Source organism: Eucyclogobius newberryi, unplaced genomic scaffold, assembly GCF_026437365.1.
Source record: "Eucyclogobius newberryi isolate DKJ021-1_F unplaced genomic scaffold, fEucNew1.0.hap1 SCAF_5, whole genome shotgun sequence".
NCBI classification, from domain to species: Eukaryota; Metazoa; Chordata; class Actinopteri; order Gobiiformes; family Gobiidae; genus Eucyclogobius; species Eucyclogobius newberryi.
In genome coordinates, this window is record NW_027316167.1 from 39,131,924 (window position 1) to 39,157,125 (window position 25,202).

At 43.1% G+C, this 25,202-nt stretch overlaps 1 protein-coding gene across 1 annotated transcript in view; it reads right to left on the reverse strand.

Moving 5' to 3' along the window:
• Positions 1 to 25,202, reverse strand: part of LOC140380756 (NACHT, LRR and PYD domains-containing protein 3-like) — a 59,466-nt gene that overhangs the window by 1,999 nt on the left and 32,265 nt on the right. Inside the window, exons 5-12 of the mRNA XM_072464656.1 lie at positions 23,685 to 23,768; positions 23,450 to 23,504; positions 23,156 to 23,345; positions 13,576 to 15,403; positions 13,078 to 13,245; positions 5,156 to 5,323; positions 4,919 to 5,089; positions 4,522 to 4,568 (exon numbers count right to left, since the gene is read on the reverse strand). Of these exons, the coding sequence (XP_072320757.1) occupies positions 4,522 to 4,568; positions 4,919 to 5,089; positions 5,156 to 5,323; positions 13,078 to 13,245; positions 13,576 to 15,403; positions 23,156 to 23,345; positions 23,450 to 23,504; positions 23,685 to 23,768 (2,711 nt within the window). The remainder of the gene's footprint in view (positions 1 to 4,521; positions 4,569 to 4,918; positions 5,090 to 5,155; positions 5,324 to 13,077; positions 13,246 to 13,575; positions 15,404 to 23,155; positions 23,346 to 23,449; positions 23,505 to 23,684; positions 23,769 to 25,202) is intronic.

Genomic DNA, 25,202 nt, shown 5'->3' on the forward strand with positions numbered 1-25,202 from the left:
TCAAATGAGACGTGCATTTTTATATTTGTGAATAAATCATTAGTGGACGACCTAAACTGTGCTTTCTTCACCTGTGAATGTGGATGTTTTTGACACAGACGTTACACATTCTGCTTTGGAATCTCTCAAAATCCACATTTATTCAAAGACTTGGACCAACAGACAGATTTTTTACATCAATTCTCATTTATAAAGATGAAGGTTGAAATGACATGATTGACAGTTTCTTTAAAAGTGGGCGGGGTGTTCAGGGGAGATGTCCGTGGACACAGTGTGGATATTTGCTCCAACTAAAAGACTCTTTAGGCCCTTTTTACTTTAGTTTTAGACTTGTTTTAGACCGGAGCTTCAAGGCACACGCATTTCCCGAGTCCTCACGGAGCGAGACGAGCCGGTCGTGACACACGGCTGTAAAAACACAAGATTCTATCAAGTCAAAGTACAGCACATTTACTATGTTGTGGAGACACCAGATTGTTGAACTTTAGCCTTCTTCTTTCACCAATAAGTGACTTTTGACTCCTTTGACTCGTCTACTGCCTCTTAAGTCTCTCACACACATGGATTGTAGAAGAACAATCAAAATACACAACTTTATGGATTTAGGATCAGATTTATATTTATATCTGGGGTGGTCAACATCCAGAAACACTGCCCCCAGTGGTCACCACAGGAACTCTGAATGTGACACAAAGATCAAACTCTCACAAGTAAAACTACAGATTTAACAAGAACATGTCAATCATGTCAAGTCATTTCAACGTTCAAGTTTATGAATGAGATTTATGTGAAAAATAAAATAAAACTAATTCACATTTATTACCTTCTGATTTATTTGTAGTGATTTTTCACTAGAACTACGAGTCTCAATAACAAAACTCTGCTGAATATTGCTGAGAGTGAATATCATTTATAATGAAAAGTGATCAGATCATATTTGATTATTACAAAGAGTTATTAGTGATATTAGTGTGATTCTTCCCACTATTTATTTATTCTGCCCTAAAGCTGTTTGGACCTTTTAATCCATATTAAATGATATATTAATATATAGTTCTAAATGTTAATATGTCAAACGCAGCTTAATTCTGTCTCTGACATAAACATATCAGTGTTTATTTGTGTCTGATACAATATGTCTTTGTGTCTTACATTCAATTAAAAAAGTCAAAGGTCCAAACGTGAGACTGCGTCATATTAAATAATGATTGAGACACGTCAATATCTCTTTGTAAAATGAATCCATTATTATTTGTAGAAAGGAACAAAAACAAGTCAAACACATTTCTTACATTAATACATGACATGTCTTCTGAGTGCGCCATCTAGTGGTGAAATCAGCCATATTCAAAAGTGTCTCTTATTTATTTCTTCTTTATTTTCAGCTTTAATTGACGTAAAAACAGAATAAACAGTAATAAACGTGTAGTTTTGAAGAGAAAAAGAGCATAGCAGGAAGTACCATCACATTAGTCCTGTTCTCAGGTCTCTGCACTGCCCCCTGTGGCTCAGAGAAGAGACTTGAAAACAGCACTACTTGTGTAACAGTCTCTCCATGGCCTAGCACTAAAGTACATCTCGGACATGTTGGTGCCATATGAACCACCTGGGACTCTAAGGACCTCAGGGACCGGCCTCCTGCTGGTGCCAGAGCCAAGACCAGACACGGAGAATCTGCGTTCCAGGTCTATGGGGCAAAGGTCTGGAATAGCCTCCCCGAAGTCGTGAGACAGGCCCCGCCCCGGCTGTGTTTAAATCCAAACTAAAAACTGTTTTGTTTAGCCGCGCCTATGACTGATTTGACCTGCTTTTTAATATTTTAAATACTACATTATTTTTATTCTTTACTTTACTCTAATGTACATTGTTTTACATTTGTATACACTGCATTGTGTTTTTACCTCATTACTTGTTTTAAATTGTGTTTTAAACACTGTAAAGCACTTTGAATTGCAGTTGTATGAATTGTGCTTTATAAATAAATTTGATTTGATTTGATAGATCATGTGACGTCTGCAGAGCTGAGCCGATGGTGCCCAGGCACATTGTACTCACAGCTCCTCAGTGTTTCTGCTGCTCTGGACTTCAGCCTTAACATGAGCAGTGACCGCTGCGTGTGGACCACGTGAGGACCATATTCACTTGTATGGAGCCCATCTAGTCACAGGTTCTGATCCCATACTCAAACATACATGTGTCTGTGTGACGGGGGAAAGGGTGGAGTCTGTGGGAGCTGTGGTGGAGGAGGACCAGGGCATCAGGAGTAACACCAAACACCTCTGTATGAAACAATGTGGGCTCAGGAGTAACCGCAGCAACAGCCTCCTCTCACTGACACCAAGAACACAACCTTTGAAGACATCGTTTGTCCCGTCTGCTGTGTCCAGGGCCCGAGCAACATATGAACTAATAAAGGTTCTAAGTGAAAGCACTGGGGCCTCCATCATTTACGTTTGAGATCACTTTCCACGCTCTATCAGTCATAGGAACGCAACACGGGACGGACAAGGGGGCGGCACCGTATGTGACCACGTGGTTTTGTGACGTGGGTGAATGAGCTCGATACAGGAAACTAAAGTGGAAGCAGTGAAGAGCACGACTGAACCAACACAAGCAGAACAGTGACACCAGCAGCAGAACAGTGACACCAGCAGCAGAACAGTGACACCAGCAGCAGCAGTAGCAGCAGCAGCAGCAGCAGCAGCAGAACAGTGACACCAGCAGCAGCAGCAGAACAGTGACACCAGCAGCAGCAGCAGCAGAACAGTGACACCAGCAGCAGCAGCAGCAGCAGCAGAACAGTGACACCAGCAGCAGCAGCAGCAGAACAGTGACACCAGCAGCAGCAGAACAGTGACACCAGCAGCAGCAGCAGCAGAACAGTGACCTCACGGCTCCAGATGTGGACAGTCAAACGGATTCCTTCCAAAGGTGGCACAGCCAAACCTTCCCCAGAGTGAGCCGCCTCGCCAAGAGCTGCTTCCAGAGACAAGCTCCTCATCAGAGCCACAGAGCTGCTCCTCATCAGAGCCACAGAGCTGCTCCTCATCAGAGCCACAGAGCTGCTCCTCATCAGAGCCACAGAGCTGCTCCTCATCAGAGCCACAGAGCTGCTCCTCATCAGAGCCACAGAGCTGCTCTTCATCAGAGCCACAGAGCTGCTCCTCATCAGAGCCACAGAGCTGCTCCTCATCAGAGCCACAGAGCTGCTCCTCATCAGAGCCACAGAGCTGCTCCTCATCAGAGACACAGAGCTGCTCCTCATCAGAGCCACAGAGCTGCTCCTCATCAGAGCCACAGAGCTGCTCTTCATCAGAGCCACAGAGCTGCTCCTCATCAGAGCCACAGAGCTGCTCCTCATCAGAGCCACAGAGCTGCTCCTCATCAGAGCCACAGAGCTGCTCCTCATCAGAGCCACAGAGCTGCTCTTCACCCTGAGGCACTCACTGACTAGTCTTTATACAACTCTACAAATGTCAAGAGTTTTACAGAGTTGCACTTTTTATTTACTGTATTTTATAAGTTTGCAATATTTATTTGTCACTGTTGAAAGTGTTTACTTGATGGTGAGTGTGATGTTACTATAGTATTTAACATTTATATCTCATATTTGTTCAGACTTAATGTTTTTTCTTGAGATTTGTTCAAAAGTTTACAATTAAAATGCAGATTTAATTTTGCACTATTTTGTGGAACATCAGCCAAGTCTTCTCAGAGCAGAAGAAGTCCCTCTAGTGGTGAAATACGGTAAAAAATGTTATAGTATATTGATTTGGATATAAAAAATTACATTTTTATTTCTTATAATTAACAAAATAAATATAAATTATTGTCTTGTTTCATGTATAATATAAAGTCCTCGTAAAGAAGACTTGACTTTAATAAAGTCGACTTGATGTCTGTGGTGTATCGGGACAATAATTACAACATATAATTCTTGTCGCTGCGTCGTTAGCGCTCACGATGCACTTATCGCTCCAGCTAACATTATAGTGCTGTACTTCCCCTCGCCTCTAGAGGCGCTGTGTGCAGAATCACCCAAAGAAATGACAGTCACATGAAAGCAAACATGAGCAGGACTTCACACTGTCGGACTATCTTCTTGTGCATTTACCCCTTGACTACAGATGCCACAAACTGCAGCACAAACAGACGGCAAAGTGTGAGCGGCGGCCGAGGCGTCGGAGCAGGACAATATGTTTCCAAATCCAATTCATGACGACAGGCGAGTACGAGGACCAAAGCTCAGGATAAAGAAGACGCTATCATAAATCTGTGTTATAATAATAAGGTATTATCATATTTACCTGTGAGATTAGGAGAATAAAGATTAATGTAAAGATCGCCCTAGTTCAAATGTCAAGTTGGACAGTTCCTCCAGTGATACAGTTTCACTCTGATGTTTGTGGAAGTTGCTGCTTGTCAAACCTCTAAATGTGTCGATAAGTTGAAATAAAAACATCAGATCTACAGCTGTAAGTCTTCTACATGTGAAGTTGAACCAAATAAAATACTACTCACATTTTCTAAGACCTGGAACCATCCAGCGCTTTCCAGAAGGATCCAACCTGGAAAACACAAGTCTAGTTTAGACCAGAACCTGGACCAACCCCTGAACCAGGGCCCACACCTGACAGACTGTAGGGGGCAGTGTGGTCTCACCTGACAGACTGTAGGGGGCAGTGTGATCTCACCTGACAGACTGTAGGGGGCAGTGCGGTCTCACCTGACAGACTGTAGGGGGCAGTGTGGTCTCACCTGACAGACTGTAGGGGGCAGTGTGGTCTCACCTGACAGACTGTAGGGGGCAGTGCGGTCTCACCTGACAGACTGTAGGGGGCAGTGCGGTCTCACCTGACAGACTGTAGGGGGCAGTGCGGTCTCACCTGACAGACTGTAGGGGGCAGTGTGGTCTCACCTGACAGACTGTAGGGGGCAGTGTGGATCGTCCCGTAGAGCGGTCAGTCTCTCTGCTGAGGGTCCTGGATGGTTGTAGCTCAGGTCTAACTCTCTTAAATGGGAGTGGGTGGGGCTAAGAGCTGAGGCCAGAGCAGCCCCGCCCCTTTCTGAGACAAGACATCCAGACAGCCTAAAGACACACAGCATTACACTCATGTGGACACTAGGGGCAGAGTGCATGATGGGAGTGTCTCACCTGAGAGTGTCCAGTCTGCAGGGGGCGCTCTTCAGTCCATCACACAGCAGCTCCACTCCTGAGTCCTGGAGGTCATTTAGACTCAGGTCCAGGTGTGTGAGACTGGAGGAGCTGAGGACTGAGGCCAGAGGACCACAGATGCTGTTTATCAGGTTACAGCCGGACAGACTGAGGACAGAGAGGGATATTAGAGCACACTCACAGCTGATCGTGAACAAAGTGTCGACTGTGAGGTCCGTTTGGCTGATGTCAGTCTGATCTGTGCTTCTGTGACGCCGCTGGAGGAAGTGAACCAAAGCACATGAGAGTCTTATGTACGTCTTTTTTTAAAAGGGACTAACTGACACTTGAGTTCTCAAATCGGCGAAAAATCCTCTATTATTCCTTTAAAATTGTTCCTCTGCACGGAGAGGCCGCGTCTGTGGATACCACTGAAGCGGACGCGTATGTGAACAACAAATTCAAAGTGATCATCGTGGAAGAGAGAACACAGCTTTTGCAACCTTAAAACATTTCTAATAAGGCCACAGTTATTTTATTACTTGGTTTACGGATCCGCCGCACTTAGACTATTGAATTCTACAATATAAATAGAATACATTATTAGATTTTTTTTTTTTTATAAAAGTACCGCCGACAACGCAGAATAGCTTCAAATGTAATATACAAAGCGGTATTAAGTCAAAAGATAAGAGCGCGTGAAGCAATTTTTCGTCAAAATCCTGCTGGAGTCTGTGACGGAGCCGCTCCGTCCCTGCGCGCGGTCCTAGAAGAGCATGTGAAGACACGTCTGCTACGTGCAGCGCAAACTTTATATCGCAAATACACATTTTAAACCCGTTTACCACATTTTCTCCAGCGCGTTTTGCCGTGACTAAGGCCAAAATCCGTAAACCACGTAATAAAAAAACTGCGGCCTAGTTGTTAAAACAAATAATGATGACTTTTTCACAGATGTTGCCTTGTGGGGGTTATTTTCAGAACATAACTCCTGTGATAATGGAGGGACCACTGTGTCAGTGTAATCCCTCATTCATCCAGGAGTGTTCCATTGTAGAAAAATATTCAGTTGTTGTCATCTAGACTCAGAAACTCTCATCCAAGAATAACACCCAGGGCATCCGGTGTAATCAGTTACACAGTGAGAAAAGAAAGTGTGAGTCAGGGACAATAGCGGCTGATAGTTCATTAGCTTGATAGCTGTTTTGTTTGTTTAGCTGCGCATATGACTGAAAGGATTTTTATTTGCATTCTTCTCTTTTTTGTGATTTCATTAGTTTAGACAATCAGTTGGACTGATTTAAAAAGGAGTTGGACTCCGAAAACACGTTACCCTTTGTGGCTAGGTGTTTTTTTTATTATTATTTTTTTATTTAGTATCGTATTTCTGTTTCTGTAATTTCTTTGTGATTTTAATGCATTTTTCCTGCTGTGAAGACCTTTGAATTGCCTTGTGTGTGAAATGTGCTCTACAAATAAACTTGCCTTGCCTTCATTAAATGACAGTAAGTAAACAAAGAGAGGGTTACTTTCTGTTGATTCCAATAACAATCTTTCATTAGGAGGTGCCGCCCGGTGGGCAGGGCCTACCCAGAGGAGGATAAATGTCCTGAGTTCCCGCTCCTGATTCACAGATTGAGAATGACTCTTGGATGAGTCAAAACGGTTTTATTTTGGCCCACCACCACCCCCCCTCTTTACAATTTTACAAATATACAAATCTTTCTACTTCAACCACATGACACAGATAGACGAGTGAGACGTGAAGACAGACATAAACAGACAGACAGTGGGACAGGACGATGACTGTCTGTGGTCATGATCGGGATGAAATGTCTGTGGTCATGATGGGGTTATGGGAAAGGGCTTTGGTGACATGCTATGTTTGGGTGTTGCTAATGTGTGTTTCTGTGTGTAGAATTGTAAATTAGGGGGTAAAGGAAATAAAAGAAAAAAGTAAATCAATAAATAATTAGTTAATTTATTCAAATAATTAGTCAATTTATTCAAATAAATAAGTCAATAAATGAATAAAACAGAAAGGGGGGCCAGGAATGGGGGGATGTATTATGTTTTTGTTGGGTTTAGAAATGATAGAAAAGGGGAGCAGGTGTTTTCAAAGGCTAACATTAGCTTCTCGCTATGTGCATGATGCTTTTCTATTGTAATATATTCAGTAATTATGTTTTTCCAGTGGTTGATATAGCATAATTTCTTGGAGGACGACTTTCTTAGCGACGGTTGGAGAGATGAGCAAGTTTTTTTTTTTAAGTGTTGCGTAAGTGTAGGCTTTCAGAGTTTAATTGATGGTTATAAGTTGACAGAAGTTTGATTTTTTGGTTGATTGTGAGTGGAAGGGGAGGTCTGCTATAGTGATATTTATACATTGGTTTTGCTCTAGTTCCAGCCATGGGTAGTTGTGCTTTTGTATGTTGATCCATGGAAGTAGTGATGGAAGTTTGGTGCCTCAAGCCCGCCATGTGATTTTTTATTTTGCAGTGTTGAGAGTGATATTCTGTTTTTTTTATTTTTCAATTATAATTATGTAGTTAATGAATTGAGAGTTTTGAACCAATTGTCTGTGGAAGCAGTGGGGATCATCGAGAAGAGGTAGTTAATCTGAGGGAGAGTTTTCATTTTGACAGCAGCGATTCTTTCATTGAGTGTGAGTGGGTGTTTTGACCAGCGTTAGAAATCATCTTCAATTTTCCTGAAGAGGGGGGTATAGTTGAGGCTGAAAAGCTCTGACAGCCTGGGGGAAATATGAATCCCTAGATATTGGATGTTTCCGGTTTGAAAGTGGGGGGAGTTGTGGATATTGATCAAATTATTGTCATGTCTGTGTCCTATTTATCATGCGTCACGACGATCTTGCTGCATATGGGTCACAATGAACTATTCTGTGTATTTGAACTATTCTGTGTATTTTCTGATTATCTGTGGACTAGTCTAAACAATCTTAAAGCGGACGTCATAGCGAAGGTCAGGCCATTTTCATCAGACCCAAGCAACAGCTTTATAAAACACGGCTAAATCTTGTGAAGAGTCGAATCTCAGCTGCAAGACAAACAACATGCTGCTGTTTTGCCTGTTTTTCCCTGTTTTCATCAAATAAAGAACTTGAGAACGATCCTCGCCTCTCGCAGTCTGTATAGACTAAACTTCGACAGAATGTCCTGAACTCCAGAATCCCATGCATTATCGGAGAGGGGTAGTGCCATTGATTTGTTCCAGTTGATAGTGTAATGTGAGACATGAGAAAATGTATTGATAATATTGAAAGTTTCTGTAAGTGACACCTGTGGGTTCTGTAAGAGGTCATCTGCATATAAACCGATTTTGTGTTGTTCGTTTGCTGGATTACTTTGATTATACTGTTTTGTCGTATTGCTGCTGCCAGAGGTTCAATGAAAATGGCAAAGAGGAAGGCGAGAGAGGGCATCCCTGTCTGCTGTCTGGGGCAAACTCTGTGAAGTGATTCCGTTAGTGGTAATTGTGGCACGTGGTGATGTGTACAATGTTTTAACCCATTGGATGAACTACTCTCCGAAGCCAAACTGTGGAGAGTGTTGAATAAAAATGACCAATTTACCTTATCAAAAGCTTTTTCTGTATCAAGTGAAATTATAATGGTTTTCTGTTGTGTTTCTTGTGACATGTTGAATAGGTTGAACAGTCTGCGGACATCATCTGTGGCGTGTCTATTTTTGATGAAAGCTGTCTGATCTGGATGAAGAATTATGGGAGTGACTGTTTCTGTTCTGGTGGCTAGTGCTTTGGTGATGATTTTTAAGTCAGTGTTCAATAGTGAGAGAGGTCGGTAGCTAGAGGGATGAGATGGATCTTTGTTTGGTTTTAACAGTAAAGTCATGGCTGCTGTGTTCATATGTGGTGGAAGAGGTTCTAATTTCTAGTTACTCTGTTGAATAGTGGTGCTAATATGTCCCTTAAAGTGTCTGTAGAATTCAGCTCGGAGTCCATCTGGCCCGGGTGATTTGTTGCTCGGAATTTTACCGGTGAGTTCATTGAGGCTAAGAGGTGCGTCTAGAACAGGGGTGGGCAAACTGCGGCCCGCGGGCCACATATGGCCCGTTTATCTTTATAATCCGGCCCGCCAAACATGCCAAATAATATTGAAAAAAATAAAACTATAAATGACGTGAAAGGAATGAAGTAATAGATTCAAAAAGCCTATATTTGACATAAAATTGATATTTTATTTGATATTTAATTTTTGGGATATTTTTTTTTTCACACCAAGGATCGCGGGCTGGCCCTCCGCTACTTGCCTGGATTTGAATATGGCCCTCGGAGGAAAATAATTGCCCACTCCTGGTCTAGAACGTCAGTTTGTTCTTTAGTTAATTTGGGTAAAGACACATTGTCTAGGAAGGTGTCTATTTCCAGTTGTGTTGGTTGGTGAGTGGGGGGATAGAGGTTGATGTAAACATTGCAAAAAATGTTGTTTATATCCTGTGGGTCTTGATTAATGTTTCCTGCAGAGTCCAAAATGGAGGGGATGATAAATGTTTCTTTTTTGTGTTGGAGTAGATTTGCCAAATATTTACTATTTACTTTATTGCTGTATTGAAAACCATTATATTTCAGTTGTTAAATTTGGAATTGTGTTTTCTTCTGTATGATATTGTCAAGTTGAAGGGATATGTTGTGTCTGTTTTTGGTCATCAGTGTTGGATGCATGTGTGTTATATCTTGCATAGCATGTTTTCCATTCTTTTCCCTTGAGGTTGAGCTGAGAGGTAGTAATGGTGCTGAGGAATACAGACCTAAACAGACACTGAGCAATGAGATTTTACACAAATTGACAAAGACAGACAAAAAGACAGGACATAATCAGGCAACATGCAGAGAGTGGAACATTATGAGATTATGAGAGAGAAAGAGAGGAAAAACAAATTAGGGAGCATGGAGAAAGAGACTGTATGTTATTTAGTTCTGGGAGCTAGGAGGCGTAATTGAATATGGCATGATTGTGTGAGAAAAGCCAGGGTGTAATTTCTGGGCTTCTGAATAATTGTCAGTTTATGTGTAGTTTATAAACTGCCAAAACTGCACGTATATTGTTTTTTCTGTGTTCCTTTAGTATGAGGTAGACGTTTGTTTTTATAAAAACAGAGAGGAGCAGGACAAGCAGGACAAAAGGGAACCTGAACAGAGAAGGCAGGGTGTTTCTATCCCTTATGACTCAGGACTGTCTGAAAAAATGCAGAGAATTTTTAGACAACATGAAGTCCCTGTTTAATTTAAACAAGACCACACTTTAAGACAAAAACTGGTTCATCCTAAGAACAAGGTGCCGACCCAAAAACAGAGCAATGTAGTTTATTCTGTCCTATGCAGTGAAGAAAGTTGTAAAGAGCGTTACATAGGAGAGACTAAACAGCCACTGCACAAGAGGCTCTATCAGCACAGAAGAAATACAAGTTCAGGACCACAGAGCGCCGTGCAGCTCCATCTTGAAGCCTCTAATCCAGGGTTAGGTCCCCAAACTACGGCCCGCGGGCCGCATCCGGCCCGCTGGACCATTCAATCCGGCCCGCCAAGCTTGTCCAAGTTATATAATTATTTTTTTTTATTTTATTTTTTTTTAATTTAATTTAATTTTTTTTAGCAAATGTCGGAGTCAAACTCATGATACTGTGGCCGTTCACTTTACCTTTCGCCTGTAATGCCCACATTTCTCCAAGAGATGACACTGTTCCCTCTAAGCTGCGCCTGCGCAATTGCGCACTGCTCGCACATAAGATCAATGGCGCGCAGAAAATAAAATTCACCACAAACGGCCACTGGTTCAAATCAAGCATGAAGCGCAAGTGTTTGACACATTGTAGATCTTGTGGACAGTAGAAGCACTGTCCAGGGGACACGTCGTGTTCTCTAAATTTTTAGTTTCAAAACGCTGTGTGTTTTATTACAATCAGAATCATATTCACTGAGAAATTAGCCCTATTAGTCCCGCAGCGTGGACCACGGCCCGAGGCGCAGCGTGGACCGCGGGCACGTTCAATAGACAACTGGCGTGTCACTATTGTGTAAATGAGACTTTCTTGGCCAGACCTGACTCACGAGTCAAAAGACACATGTGAATCATTATCTGGACCATATTTCTGTGTAAATATTTCATGTCACAACGTAACACTCACTCGATGAATACGAGCTCAGGAGCAGATGATCCTAATGTGAAGACACAGGTAAATCAGCCACACAGAGTCTTCAAGGACAGAGGGGACACTAGAGACAGCTGTGATTTGTTCTAAAGCGGGTCTAAAGCAGGACCGCGGGTGCGCCGCGTGCGCCACGAGACCCCCGTTTTAAAAGACGCATAAAAACTGTTTATTTCTGTGTAAATATGTCATGTTACAACGTGGGCACCTGTGGTTTATGACAGGTGCGACCCTGTTAGTTTAATCAATCATATCATCCAGAAATGGTCTTGAAGTGGCACATTTTGGAGCAGTTGATGAGCATAAAGTCACAGCAAGAAGCAAACGCAGCATCAACCTGGACAAAGTGTCCAACCACTGGAGACGTGAGAAGGACAGAAGAGCAAAAATGTAACATTAAAGTCAAAATGTTTACATATTCTGGTGACATTTATTAAGATTTTTTATTTATGGATATTAATCATTCTATGATGTTACTACTAGATCATTTATGGGTAGAAGAAATGCTAATAAAAAAACGGTCCAACACTTAAACTTAACGACTTTTATGCTTCACTGAAGGAAACAAAACCTCCGGAGGACGTACAGAAGATGCTGGTCTTGTTTGGCTCGACCTACATATGTGAGACATTCAGTGTCATGAACATGAACAAAGCCCGTCACAGATCCAGCTTCACTGACCAACACCAAAGGATCCATCCTGAGAATTGCCACAACAAAACTTACACCAGACTTTGATGCAAAACAGGGAGATCAACAACACTGTTCCCACTGAAATACAAGGTCAATTTTCCTGCTGTGTTTATTCAACTGAAATGTAATTAAATTAATCATTATTTAATGCATTTGGAAAACAATTTGTACATTGAGCCTTGCATTTGTTTGCTTTGTTACAAGTTACAGGTCAAATCTTGCGTGTAATTTATAGTAATTCATTAGTTCACACAAAAACACCATCCATATTTTCCTGGTCCGGCCCCTCGGTCAAATTTTAGAACCCAATGTGGCCCTCGAGTCAAAAAGTTTGGGGACCACTGCTCTAATCACTCGTTTGAAGACGGTGAGGTAAAGATTTTAAGCCGGAAAAAGATGGTTTGAAATAGGAGTTAAGGAAGCTATTTTTGTTAAAAAAAAGAAAGATCTTCTTTAAACAGAAATGGAGGATTAAGCTTCAACTTGCCTATAGTCTATAATGGAATCTTGAACTCCTGGAGAGGTAGAGGTCCAGGACATTCGGATGCTAATCAGGTCCTCAGGGTGTGTGAGCCAGGGTCACACAAAACAAGGGGGAGACTAATGGCCCATTAAAGGACTGATAGTAAACTTGTTAGAAACAAAGAGGGTAAGTTTCTGTTGAAACAAACAACTTTTTCTACTTCAGGAGGGCCTGCCCAATGGGCTGGATTTACCGCAGAATAGAATAAATATCTGAGTTCACAGCCTAAATTCGCTTATTGACAATGACTCTTGGAAGAGAGTCGAAACGAGAGAGTCCAGATGACTACAACTGAACCTTTTTCTACAATGGAACACTCCTGGACGAATGAGGGATTACACCGACATAAAAACAAAGACCACATGACTACAACTGAATATTTTTCTACAAGGGACCAACTTCTTTATTAACTTCTTAATAAAAATAGAACTTTAAATGCAAGTTCTAAAGGTGAATAGAATAGAAATGTCAATAGACTAATAGACAAACCAACTGGAAGAGCAAAGTGAAGCTGATCTAACCTGAGAGTCTCCAGTCTGCAGGGGGCGCTCTTCAGTCCATCACACAGCAGCTCCACTCCCGAGTCCTGGAGGTCATTTAGACTCAGGTCCAGGTGTTTGAGACTGGAGGAGCTGAGGACTGAGGCCAGAGGACCACAGATGCTGTTTGTCAGGTTACAGCCGGAAAGACTGAGGACAGAGAGGGATATTAGAGCACACTCACACCTGATCGTGAACAAAGTATCGACTGTGAGGTCTGTTTGGCTGATGTCAGTCTGATCTGTGCTTCTGTGACGCCGCTGGAGGAAGTGCACCAAAGCACATGAGAGTCTTATGTAAGACTTTGTGTAGTTGAACTTTAGGATTATATGGACTTGAGGACATGTTTAAGTACCAGTGTTTTCAAATTTTAGCTGGTCTTGTTGGACACATCACCCTGAAATGTTCTGCTGTTTGGATTTAATCTTCACTTTGAGTTGAGAGTTCTAACCACTCTGCCAAAGTGTGGTCTGTACTCACATGGCTTTGGTGTAGAACTTGATGACCGGCAGCAGATTCAGCAGAGCCTTCTCTGAGGGACAGTATTTCCTCAGGTCAAACTCCTCCAGGTCTGAGTCTGTGGACAATAAGAAAAAGGCCAAAGCTGACCACTGAGCAGGAGACAGTTCATCTGCCTTCAGGCGTCCTTCTCTCAGGGTGTTTTGGATGTCCTGCACCAGACTGCGGTCGTTCAGCTCGTTCAGACAGTAGAACAGGTTCAGGCTTCTCTCTGTAGACAGACCCTCATCATTGAGCTTCTGTTTGAGGTATTTTACTGTCTCTTGATTGGTCTGAGAGCCACTTCCTGTGTGAGGCAGCAGACCCTTCAGCAGCCTCTGAATGGTCTGAGAGCCACTTCCTGTGTGAGTCAGCAGACCCTGCAGCAGACTCTGATTGGTCGGCAGAGACAGCCCCAGGAGTAAGCGCAGGAACAGGTCCAGGTGTCCGTTTGGACTTTGTAAGGCCTTGTTCACAGCAGAGCTGTAGAAGGCTTTTTTAGAGGAGTCTGATGGTGACAGCAGGTTCTCTCCAGAGCTGAAGAAGGTCTGATGGACGTGAAGAGCAGCCAGAAACTCCTGCACACTCAGATGGATGAAGCAGTAGACCTTGTCCTGGTACAGGCCTGGCTCCTCTATAAAGACCTGTGTGAACACTCCAGAGTACACTGAGGCCGCAACAGCGTCCAGCCCACACTCGCTCAAGTCACTCTCGTAGAAGATCAGGTTTCCTTTCTGCAGCTGCTCAAAGGCCACTTTTCCCAGAGACTGCACCATCTCCCTGGTCTCTTTAGTCCAGGGAAGGTCTGCCCCAGATCGCTGGTGATACTTGATGTTCTTTACTTTGGCCTGCACTACCAGGAAGTGGACGTACATCTGTGTGAGAGTCTGGGGCAGCTCTGGTTCCTCTGTTTGTTCCAGAAGCTTCTGTATAACTGTGGAGAGGATCCAGCAGAAGACCGGGATGTGGCACATGATGTGGAGGCTGCGGATGCTCTTGATGTGGGAGAGAACGAGTGTGACCTGCCGCTCGTCTCTGAACCTCTTCCTGAAGTACTCCTCCTTTTGCGGGTCAGCAAACCCTCGCACCTCTGTCACCATGGAGACGCACTCAGCAGGGATTTGATTGGACGCCGCGGGGCGCGTGGTTATCCAGAGGCGAGCGGAGGGAAGCAGGCTCCCCCTGATGAGGTTTACCAGCAGCACATTCACTGAGATGGGCTCTGTGGGGTCGCTCAAGACCCGGGTTTGGATGAAGTCCAGAGGAAGTCTGCACTCGTCCAGACCGTCAAAGATGAAGAGCACCTGGAGCTGTTGGAAGCTGCAGAGAGCTTTGGATGGACTGAAGAAGTGGTGCAGCAGCTCCACCAGGCTGAACCGTTTGTCTCTGAGCACATTGAGCTCTCTGAATGTGAACAGGAACAGCAGCTGGAGCTCCTGGTTGGTCCTGCCTTCAGCCCAGTCCAGACTGAACTTCTGAGTCAGCACTGTTTTCCCCACTCCGGCCACGCCCTTCGTCAGCACGACTCTGATTGGTCCCTTTGTCTGTGCTCTCATTGGTTCTTCTCTGATTGGGAGTTTAAACATGTCTTCACACTTGATGGCGGTCTCTGCAGAGGCCGGTTTCCTGGACTTGGTCTCGAGGTGTCTGATCTCATGTTGCTCTGTGACCTCTCCCTCTGTGATGTACAGCTCTGTGAAGATCTGCTTCAGTTCAGAGGAGTTTCCTTCTTTAGCGATGCCCTCACACACACGGCTGAACTTCTGTACCAGACGAGTCTTCACTTCTCTCTGAACCTTAGAACACAGATCTCCTGTAAAAAGAGAAATCTGTATCAGACGTGTAACTGGACACACTGGGTCCAGTTAGAGCAGAGAGCTCTGGAGATTTTCTGAAATAAAACCCACTGTTACGGCCCCCATCTTCCCTGTTGTGTGTTTGACTGTAAATGTTCCCTTCCCAACATGGCTGTAATGGGGGACATGTTGGTTTCCTATTTCCTGTGGTTGATGGGCCAATCCAGTCTTCACCTGCAGCCCCTCCCAGTATTTAAGGACACGTGTTTCAGCTGCTCAAGGCCATTCATCTTCTCGTTCATCGCCTGACTTTGTCTTTGAGACATTTGTAGTTTGTTCGTTTGTTATGTGTCTCCTTTTAAGTTGTCACTTTGATTCTGTTCATGGGCCTTTGTTTTGTTTGGCCTGTGTGACTTGTATATTTTAGAGACACTTAACTTGTTTTCTTAGTCATGTATGTGTTTGTTTATTTACCTTTGTGTTCCTGTTTATTGAACAAACTTTATTTCACAATTGTTCGTCTTTGTTTTGTTACTTCTTTTACCCTCACAGTTGTAACACACACACTTTGAAACAGCAGAAACATTTGAATCCAGATAAGAGAGCTCTGGTCCACTTTCTGATCAGTGCAAGACAAGTCTTTATCAGCCAATACCAGCTGTTTCTAATTCCATAAGTATATTTAGGTAATAAATATGTTTGCAATAGACTAGGGGTGCGCCAGAATATCAATATGGCGTGATATATATATCGTGATATTATTATTAAATATATTGTGATATTTTCTCCCGCGATTAATTATCGATACGTTCTCGTCAAGTATCGATCTTTGAACGTTGTAAAAGCCGCTATAAAGAGCTCTTTTCACCAATCCTTTGTTGCGACACTTCCTTGACGTTAGCTAGGGGCCGCACAAGGCGAGTTTGCCGTGGGCGGAAGAAGAAGTCGTACACGGAGACGGAAATGGCAGCGTCAGATTACGAAAGCAAAAGTCAGACGCGAGATGCACCAGCAACATTTAAGTCCACAGTATGGACTCACTTTGGCTTCTGTTACAGCACAGATGGTACAGAGCTCGAAAAGGGCTATGCAGTATGCAATAACTGCGTTTCAAAAGTTTGGTACACAGGAAACACGACCAACAAGCACACAGCCCACTCTCATGGCATCAGCTACAGATGTTTGAGAAGGCCCCTCAAAGCCCGGCGTAAACTCCCTTTCCAGGTGAAAGCTGCACCTTCTTCTGCAAGGGCAAAATCATACATGGAATCGCTGTGTACTTGTGTGGAACTCAAATGAAGAGTCGCTGTTTCATTGAGGGTAGTTTAATGATGGCTTTTCTTTACATCTTGTTTGCCAGAGGGTATATTATGCGGGTGTGTGTGGTCTTATATCACGCACACACAGAGGGTATATTATGCGGGGGGGTGTGGTCTTATATCACGCACACACAGAGGGTATATTATGCGGGGGGGGTGGTCTTATATCACACACAGAGGGTATATTATGCGGGTGTGTGGTCTTATATCACGCACACACAGAGGATATATTATGTGGGTGTGTGGTCTTATATCACGCACACACAGAGGGTACATTATGCGGGTGTGTGGTCTTATATCACGCACACACAGAGGGTATATTATGAGGGGGTGTGTGGTCTTATCTCACGCACACACAGAGGGTATATTATGAGGGGGTGTGTGGTCTTATATCACGCACACACAGAGGGTATATTATGAGGGTGTGTGTGGTCTTATATCACGCACACACAGAGGGTATATTATGAGGGGGTGTGTGGTCTTATCTCACGCACACACTGCTATACTAGGGAGGCAAACGAACTGCTAATTTAAACTGTAAACTTATCAATACATTGATGGCAAACTCCGATATTATAAGGCAAGGCAAGGCAAGTATATTTGTAGAGCACCTTTCATACACAAGGCAATTCAAAGTGCTTCACACAGCAGGAAAAATGCATTAAAATCACAAAGAAATTACAGAAACAGAAATACAATAAAATTAACTAAATTCAAAATTATCAATCCAACTGATTGTCTAAACTAATAAAATCACAAACAAAAGAGAAGAGTGCGAAGAAAAAAATATTTCAGTCATTATGCGCAGCTAAACAAAACTGTTTTTAGCTTAGATTTGAACATTTTCAGAGTAGAGGCCTGTCTCACATCTTCAGGAAGACTGTTCCAGATTTTAGCTGCATAAAACTGAAATGCAGATTCCCCATGTTTTGTCCTGACTCTGGGCACCAGCAGGAGGCCGGTCCCTGAGGTCCTTAGAGTCCGAGATGGTTCATATGGCACTAACATATCCAAGAGGTACTTTGGTGCTAGGCCATGGAGAGACTTGTACACAAGCAGAGCTGCTTTAAAGTCTATTCTCTGAGCCACAGGGAGCCAGTGCAGAGACCTGAGAACAGGACTAATGTGATCGTACTTCCTGGTTCTAGTCAGGACCCGAGCAGCAGCGTTCTGGATGTACTGCAGCTGTTTTACAGCTCGTTTGGAGAGGCCAGTGAGCAGGCCGTTACAGTAGTCTAATCTACTGGAGACAAACGCGTGGATAAATCTCTCTAAATCTGGTTTTGACACTATATTTTTAATTTTGGCAATGTTTTTTAGATGGTAAAAAGCTGCTGATGTTATTGATTTGACGTGGCAATTAAAGTTCAAGTCTGAGTCCATTATGACCCCCAGATTTCTAACTTGGTTTGTAGGTTTTAGAGCGAGACTCTGGAGGTGACCGCTAACACTTTCTCTTTGTTTCTGTGGGCCAAAAACGATTATTTCAGTCTTGTCTGAGTTCAGCTGGAGAAAGTTGTTTTGCATCCACAAACTGATCTGTTGGATGCAGTGACAGAGTGAATCTACTGGTCCATATTCACCTGCCGACAGTGAAACATAGATCTGAGTGTCGTCTGCATAATTGTGATTGGACACATTTTCACTGCGTATCAACTGACCTAACGGGAGCATGTAGAGGTTGAACAGAAGGGGACCCAGGACTGACCCTTGGGGCACTCCACAGGTCAGGGTCATGTGGTCTGAGACACAGTTACCAATTTCAACAAAGTACTGCCAGTGATGCCCACCCAGTCCTCTAGTCTCTGTAAGAGGATCCCATGATCGACAGTGTCAAAAGCAGCACTCAGATGTAACAGAATTAAGACTGAGGCTTTGCCCGTGTCAGTGTTCAGGCGGATGTCATTTGTCACCTTGACAAGAGCAGTCTCAGTGCTGTGATGAGGTCTAAAACCTGACTGAAAAACATCAAATGAGTTGTTTATTAAGAGAAATTCCGTGAGCTGTTGGTAAACAACCTTTTCAAGGACTTTGCCCCAAAATGGCAGATTAGAGATGGGCCGGTAATTACTCAGTACTGCGGCATCAAGACTGCTCTTCTTTAGGAGAGGCTTTATAACCGCAGTTTTCAAAGACATTGGGAAGGTTCCAGATTGAAGCGACATGTTGACTATGTGAGTGAGTGGTGCTAACAAACTGTTCAGCACAGACTTTAGAAATCTGGTGGGTAACAAATCGAGGCAGCATGTAGATGAACTCAGACTGGTGATGATCTCATGGACAGTTTTGTCAGTTACTGGTGCAAAGTGAGTTAGGTCTAAGTGTCTTGGTGGTTTTAGGGTAATTTTTTGCATTGTGGGATTTATAGCATTTTTAATGCCCTGAACTTTGTCATCAAAGAATAATGCAAACTCATTACACTTGGATGTGGAAATGAGTTCTAACGGCAGCTGAGCTGGAGGGTTTGTTAATCTGTTTACTGTGGCAAACAGGACACGCGAGTTGTTACTGCAGCTTCCAATAATTTCAGAGAAATATCTTTCCCTAGTTCTACATAAGATTAGGTTGTACATGTTCAGCTTCTCTTTGTAAATCTCTTTTTGAACCTGGAGCTTTGACTTGCACCATTTCCGTTCGGCCCTGCGGCACACCCTTTTCTGTGCCCTGACCGAATCATCATTTCTCCATGGCGCCTTCTGCTTATTTTTAACAATTTTAGGCTTCATAGAGGCGATGGTGTCCAGAACATTCAAAACACTAGATGTAACAGAGTTCAACAAATCATTTACATTAGAACATGAGACATTTTCAAAGTTTATCATTTCCATAAACAGTGCACCTGTGCCATCACTTATGTGTCTCCTCTGAACAACTGCAGGACCAACCGGTGCTTTGGGAGAAACAGACAGGTCAAAGAAGACATGATCAGACAGAGCAACATCGATCACATTAACATTTGAAATATTTACCCCCTTTGTAATTATGAGATCTAGAGTGTGTCCTTTGCTGTGGGTGGGGCCTCTCACATGCTGAGTAAGACTGAAGGTTTCAAGGACAGCATCAAGCTCTTTAGCGTTTCTGTCACAAATATTACCAACATTCACATTGAAATCACCTGTAATGACCAAACCATCAAAGTCTGTGCATATGACTGAAAGCATCTCAGTAAAATCATCAATAAAACTTTGGCAGTGCTGGGGAGGCTTGTATAAAACAATGAAGAGAATGGATGGAGACTGTTTTAGCTCCATTTTAAAGGATACATACTCAAATGATGAAAACACCCCAAAAGACAACCTGCGGGTAATTATTTCATCTCTAAAGACAGCACGGACTCCACCCCCTTTTTTGTTTTCTCGTGTTTCAGATTCAATCTTAAAGTTGGGTGGAGCAGATTCTATCAGAACTACATTTCCTGTGTTTTTGTCAAGCCATGTTTCAGTTAAAAACATAAAATCAAGATTATAAGAATAAATAAAATTATTAATTAAGAGTGATTTGTTACATAAGAATCTGACATTTAGCACAGCAAGTTTCAGACTAGTTTCAGTGGGACTGGGCTTTATCTTTTCACAGGGAATATGAATCACATTTCTCAGATTGAGCCTGACTCGCATTTTGTTTTTCCATCTGTGTGATGATGTGACTACAGAAATAGCACTAGGGGGGGGCTCTTTTTACATAGTGCCCCAGGTTGGTTTGATTTTTAATATGACAATAAGTCCCGGAACGCTGAGACCCAGTGCATCCTATCTATGGGAGATACCAGGTGAAAGGCGAGGTTGGATGGGTGGTGGGGCTTTTGTAGCCAAGGAGAGTTTGGGACCAGGTGAGAGGCGAGGGGGGATGGGTGGTGGGGCTTGTGTTGGTGTAGTCGGCTTGTGCAGGGAAGAGTTGATAAGTATTGACATAGCCCTTAATCTTGCTATATTGGGTGTGAGTGGAGCCATCTTAATGCCTGATTTGATCAGACTTTCAAAATGGTTGGGAAGGCCCATGGGTGAGAGGAGATGAGAAGGAAAATGATGAATCTTTAGTGGGAGTAGATGTTGCAGGTGGAACCCAGGGTTGGTCTGAAGGCAGGGGCAATAACAGTGATGTTGTTGGGCCTGTCACAGATGGGTCCAAGGCCTTTGAAGATTGTTCCTTTGCTGGTGGCTGTGGAGCAGCTGCTGATGAATCCTTTGGTGGAGGCTGAGGTTGTGGTGCTGTTGATGTTGAAACATTGGCTCGGTCTCTGGCTGATGGAGCAGGAATTCTTCTCTCATTCCTCTTTTCTCTAACTATCTGCTCAGGACCCTGTCCAGGCCCAGTCCAATGCCTCAGAGCGTGGAGCATGTTCTCTGTCAGCACCCTCACTCCACCTCTGCATAGGTGGGGGCCATTTCTCTTAAACAGGTCCTCTCGTTTCCAGAATAGATAGAAGTTCTCAATGTAGTGTAGTCCTCTCGGGGCACACTCTTTGGACAGCCATGTGTTCAGCTGAAGAAGCCGGCTAAACTTGTTTATCCTCCTGTCGATGTTTGGAAGAGGTCCACTTATGAATGTTTTGATTTCCATTTTATCAAGCACGTCAAATAACTTCAAGAAGTCTTTTTTCAAAACTTCAGTCTGTTCCCGCCGCATGTCCACTGCACCCACGTGCACAATCAGCTGTTTAGCTCCTCTATGCTTAGCCATAATATTTGGAAGGAGTGACGTTATCTCAGAAACAGTGGCGCTTGGAAAAGAATATGTGTTTATCTTTTCATGCGACACGTGACTTATTGCTCCGTCTCCACTCAAAACAATCCGTGTGACCTTGGCTTGTGGCACAGATCCTCCTTGCTGTATTTTGGCCACGTCATCTTTCCTTTTTTCATTCAATTCCATCTCTGAAAGTGGTAAAAATCTGTTTGTGAGCTGTATTTTAGGTGACTTCACGTTATCTTTGTATCGTTTAGGCTTTGCTCCAAGTTTGTTCCAAGAAACAGCCTGGTCTTTCTGTTTTTTAGACAGTTTTGGAAACGACACAGAGTCACTGCGGTTTAGGTTGAAAGTAGCAGTTTTTCTTGTAAAAAGTGTGCTCTTCTTACCATCGGTTGACACAGGAATGGTATCGTGAAGAACTTTTTCAAATTCCAAAACAAATATCCGTGTTTTCAGCTCATTAATTTCTTGTTGATATTTCCGACAGCGTTTACAGTCTTTCTCCCTTCTTCTCCCGGACATGTCGCTGGCGTCAGATGTCGTTAAAACTGGAAAAATGTTGGTTTACTTGAAAAAGTCTAAACCAAAAATGTTTGGAAGACAAAAACTGATTAAAAAGCAAAATAAATAAGGAAAGCAGCGATAGCAAGCGAAAAAGCGTGTGTACTCTTCGGAAGCAGGAAGCACTTGATCCATGATTCCGACGCAACAAACTCTTCTCTCTCTCTCCTCTCGGACCTTGCACACAGCGCTCAGCGGTGCTCTAGGCTCCGCCCCTTAAAGGGCCAGCATGACAGTTTCTCATGGAGCCTTCTTAACATATGATATATATCGAGAGTTATTATAGACAATATATCGATAATTGCAGTATTGCTGCAGTATCGCCATATCGCGATATTATCGTATCGTGAGCCATGTATCGTGTATCGTATCGTGAGGTACTCAGCGATTCCCAGCCCTACAATAGACTAGTTCAGTCAGTAAAAAAGTCTGTAGATTTGTGCTTTAGCAGCACATCTTCCTTGTGCCTGTCCCTAAAAAACCTGGAACATCTGAACTGAATGATTTTCACCCAAAAGCACTTTCCTTCATTTTATGGAAGTGTTTGGAGCAAACTGTGAGTAAAAACATCATGTCCTCTGTATCCAACTGTTTGGACATCTAACAGTTTGCATATGAAAGTCAGAAGTACAGAAGATGCAGCCATCACTCTATACAACACTTAAGCAAAGCACCTTCAGGCCCCTGACCATTATGCTAGAATCCTCTTTGTGGACTTTACATCAGCTTTCAGTTCTATGCGTGTACATATTTTACTGAACAGGTTTATGGACCTCGTGTTAATGGAGGCATTATCAAATGGGACAGAGACTTTTTGTCCAATTGTCCTGTAGAGTGACTATTGGTGCTGATATTTCAGAAATTACTGTGTTGAATAAAAGTTCTCCACAAGGCACACTTTTATCTCCATTGCTTTTTTCTATTTATAATAATGGATATCATATTTCCACATATGTGAACAATAAAGTTTTCACTTCTCTCAAAGCCTCTACGCCGCGTTTGAACCTCTCTTTATCTCATGCTTTGGCTTTGGATCATGTCAGACGCATTATGACCTGGAAATATCAGATTGTGGCTCTTGACAAATCCTGTGCTGTGCGGCGATAAACAGGAAACAGCTGTTGCTAACGTGCTTTGCTAGCTTTGTGTTGCTAAGGCTCAACATAGTCGTTAGCATCAGTGGAAACGTGGCTTTACTGTTCTGCAGACGCTGGACCAGCTGCTCCTGGTCCATCCTCCTCAGGAAGTCCAGGGTGATGTTCAGAACCGCCTCTCTGCTCGGCTCCTCCTCCTCACTCTCAGAACATTCTGGGTAATCCGAGGCCAGGAGCCTGTGGAGCCTCTGCAGCTGCTGTTTGACATAATCCAGGACCTGCTCCTCCAGACGCTGAAACACAGAGAACACAGAGGAGCAGGTCAGGCCCTGGGATCCACTCTGCAGGTGGAATCTCCTCTAGATGTTTCTGACCATGTGACGCTTTTGGTACAAACCTTGAAAACAGAGTCCAGGTCACAGTCTCCTCTGGGGCCCTCTGCCCTCTCCTCTCTGTGGGACAAACAAACCAATGATACAACATTACACTCTGTCCACTGCAGAACATCAGAGCCAACAAACCCCCGACAGGAGCGACGGGAGCGACAGGAGCGACGGGAGCAGAATGAAAAATCCACTGATAAAAACGTCTTTAAAGAAACAGGATTTGGAGAAGGTTCTTGAGGGACTTACTCTGAATCTGGTCCTGGTTCTTTAAACACTGGAGGTTCAAGTCTGGAGCGGTCACTCTTTAAGGACAGGTGGCTCTGTCTGGACCTGGAAACATCAGCTCAGTCACAGAATAAACAGCAGAAGGTTCTAACCATCCAGTCCATACACCAGAGCTTCTCAAACTGTTTCTGCTGCGATCCCTTTTGGGGATTGTTCACGCCCCCCACAGCCTCCACAGATTATAAACTGATCAAATAAAACACATGCACTTTTACTATAAATGCCTAAATTGACCTAAAATACACAACAATAATGAGAGTTTGGTATAAATTACATTCATTTGTAGTAAAATTGTCACTGTCTCTCCTCCACTCTCTCTCTCTTATGGTTATAGGAACTCTGAACTGCACATGAGAAGGTTCTGGGGTCTTACTCTGAATCTGGTCCTGGTTCTTTAAAACGTGGAGGTGGATCTTTAGAACGGTCACTCTTTAAGGACAGATTGGTGGGTCTGGACCTGTAAAACACAGTCACAGCTGTTCTTAACCTGTTACCACCCACCTGTCCGCCGGCGAACATTTTCTATATCTCAAATATTCTCTTACATCATCACTTTTATTTCCGTGGTCAATACCAGCAAGCCACACATCATTTTAAAGCTTATTTTCTCAACAAAACGAATATGTCATTGATTTACATTGAATAATATGCCCCAAGAAGCAATTGCCAATAGTTTGTGAGAAAGTCTCAACTTTTACAAATGCATGTCCTACCTGTTTGCTGTTTATGACGGACAAAACGGCTTTAATTCTGTACATCCTTGTGCTCAGTCTGTCCGTAAGGAACCATTGAAAAACAATATCCACTTGTATTTTTCCTGAAGTTATCCGATTTCGAGATATTGTCAAGTAAACAAACTTTTCTTCGTTTCTCGCCGGACGAGAATGCGCTTGTTCGGCGCATTTCTCCGTCCATAACAAATGACCTGTTTGACCTATAAAATAATGTTGGATATCCTTCTTTTCTTCAGACTGTTACCTACAGAATGAGACCATCCACGATTTTTTCTGTCCACGGGTTTGTTTGCTACAGCCTCCGCAAAAAACAATGCGCCGCTTAGGACGCACATGGATTAGTCTGTTTACATCTAAATAGCGCCGCGTGCGAATGACGTAGCTCAGATTGATTGACAGATTATTCCAGCCAATGAAAATAGCTTTAGAAAGAGAGGCGGGACAAAGGCAAGGCAAGGCAAGGCAAGTTTATTTGTAGAGCACATTTCATACACAAGACAAAGTGCTTCACAGCAGGAAAAATGCATTCAAATCACAAAGAAATTACAGAAACAGAAATACAATAAAATTAACTAAATTAAAAATTATCAATCCAACTGATTTTCTACACTAATAAAATCACAAACAAAAGAGAAGAGTGCAAAGAAAAAATCCTTTCAGTCATATGCGCAGCTAAACAAAACTGTTTTTAGCTTAGATTTGAACATTGTCAGAGTAGAAGCCTGTCTCACATCTTCAGGAAGAC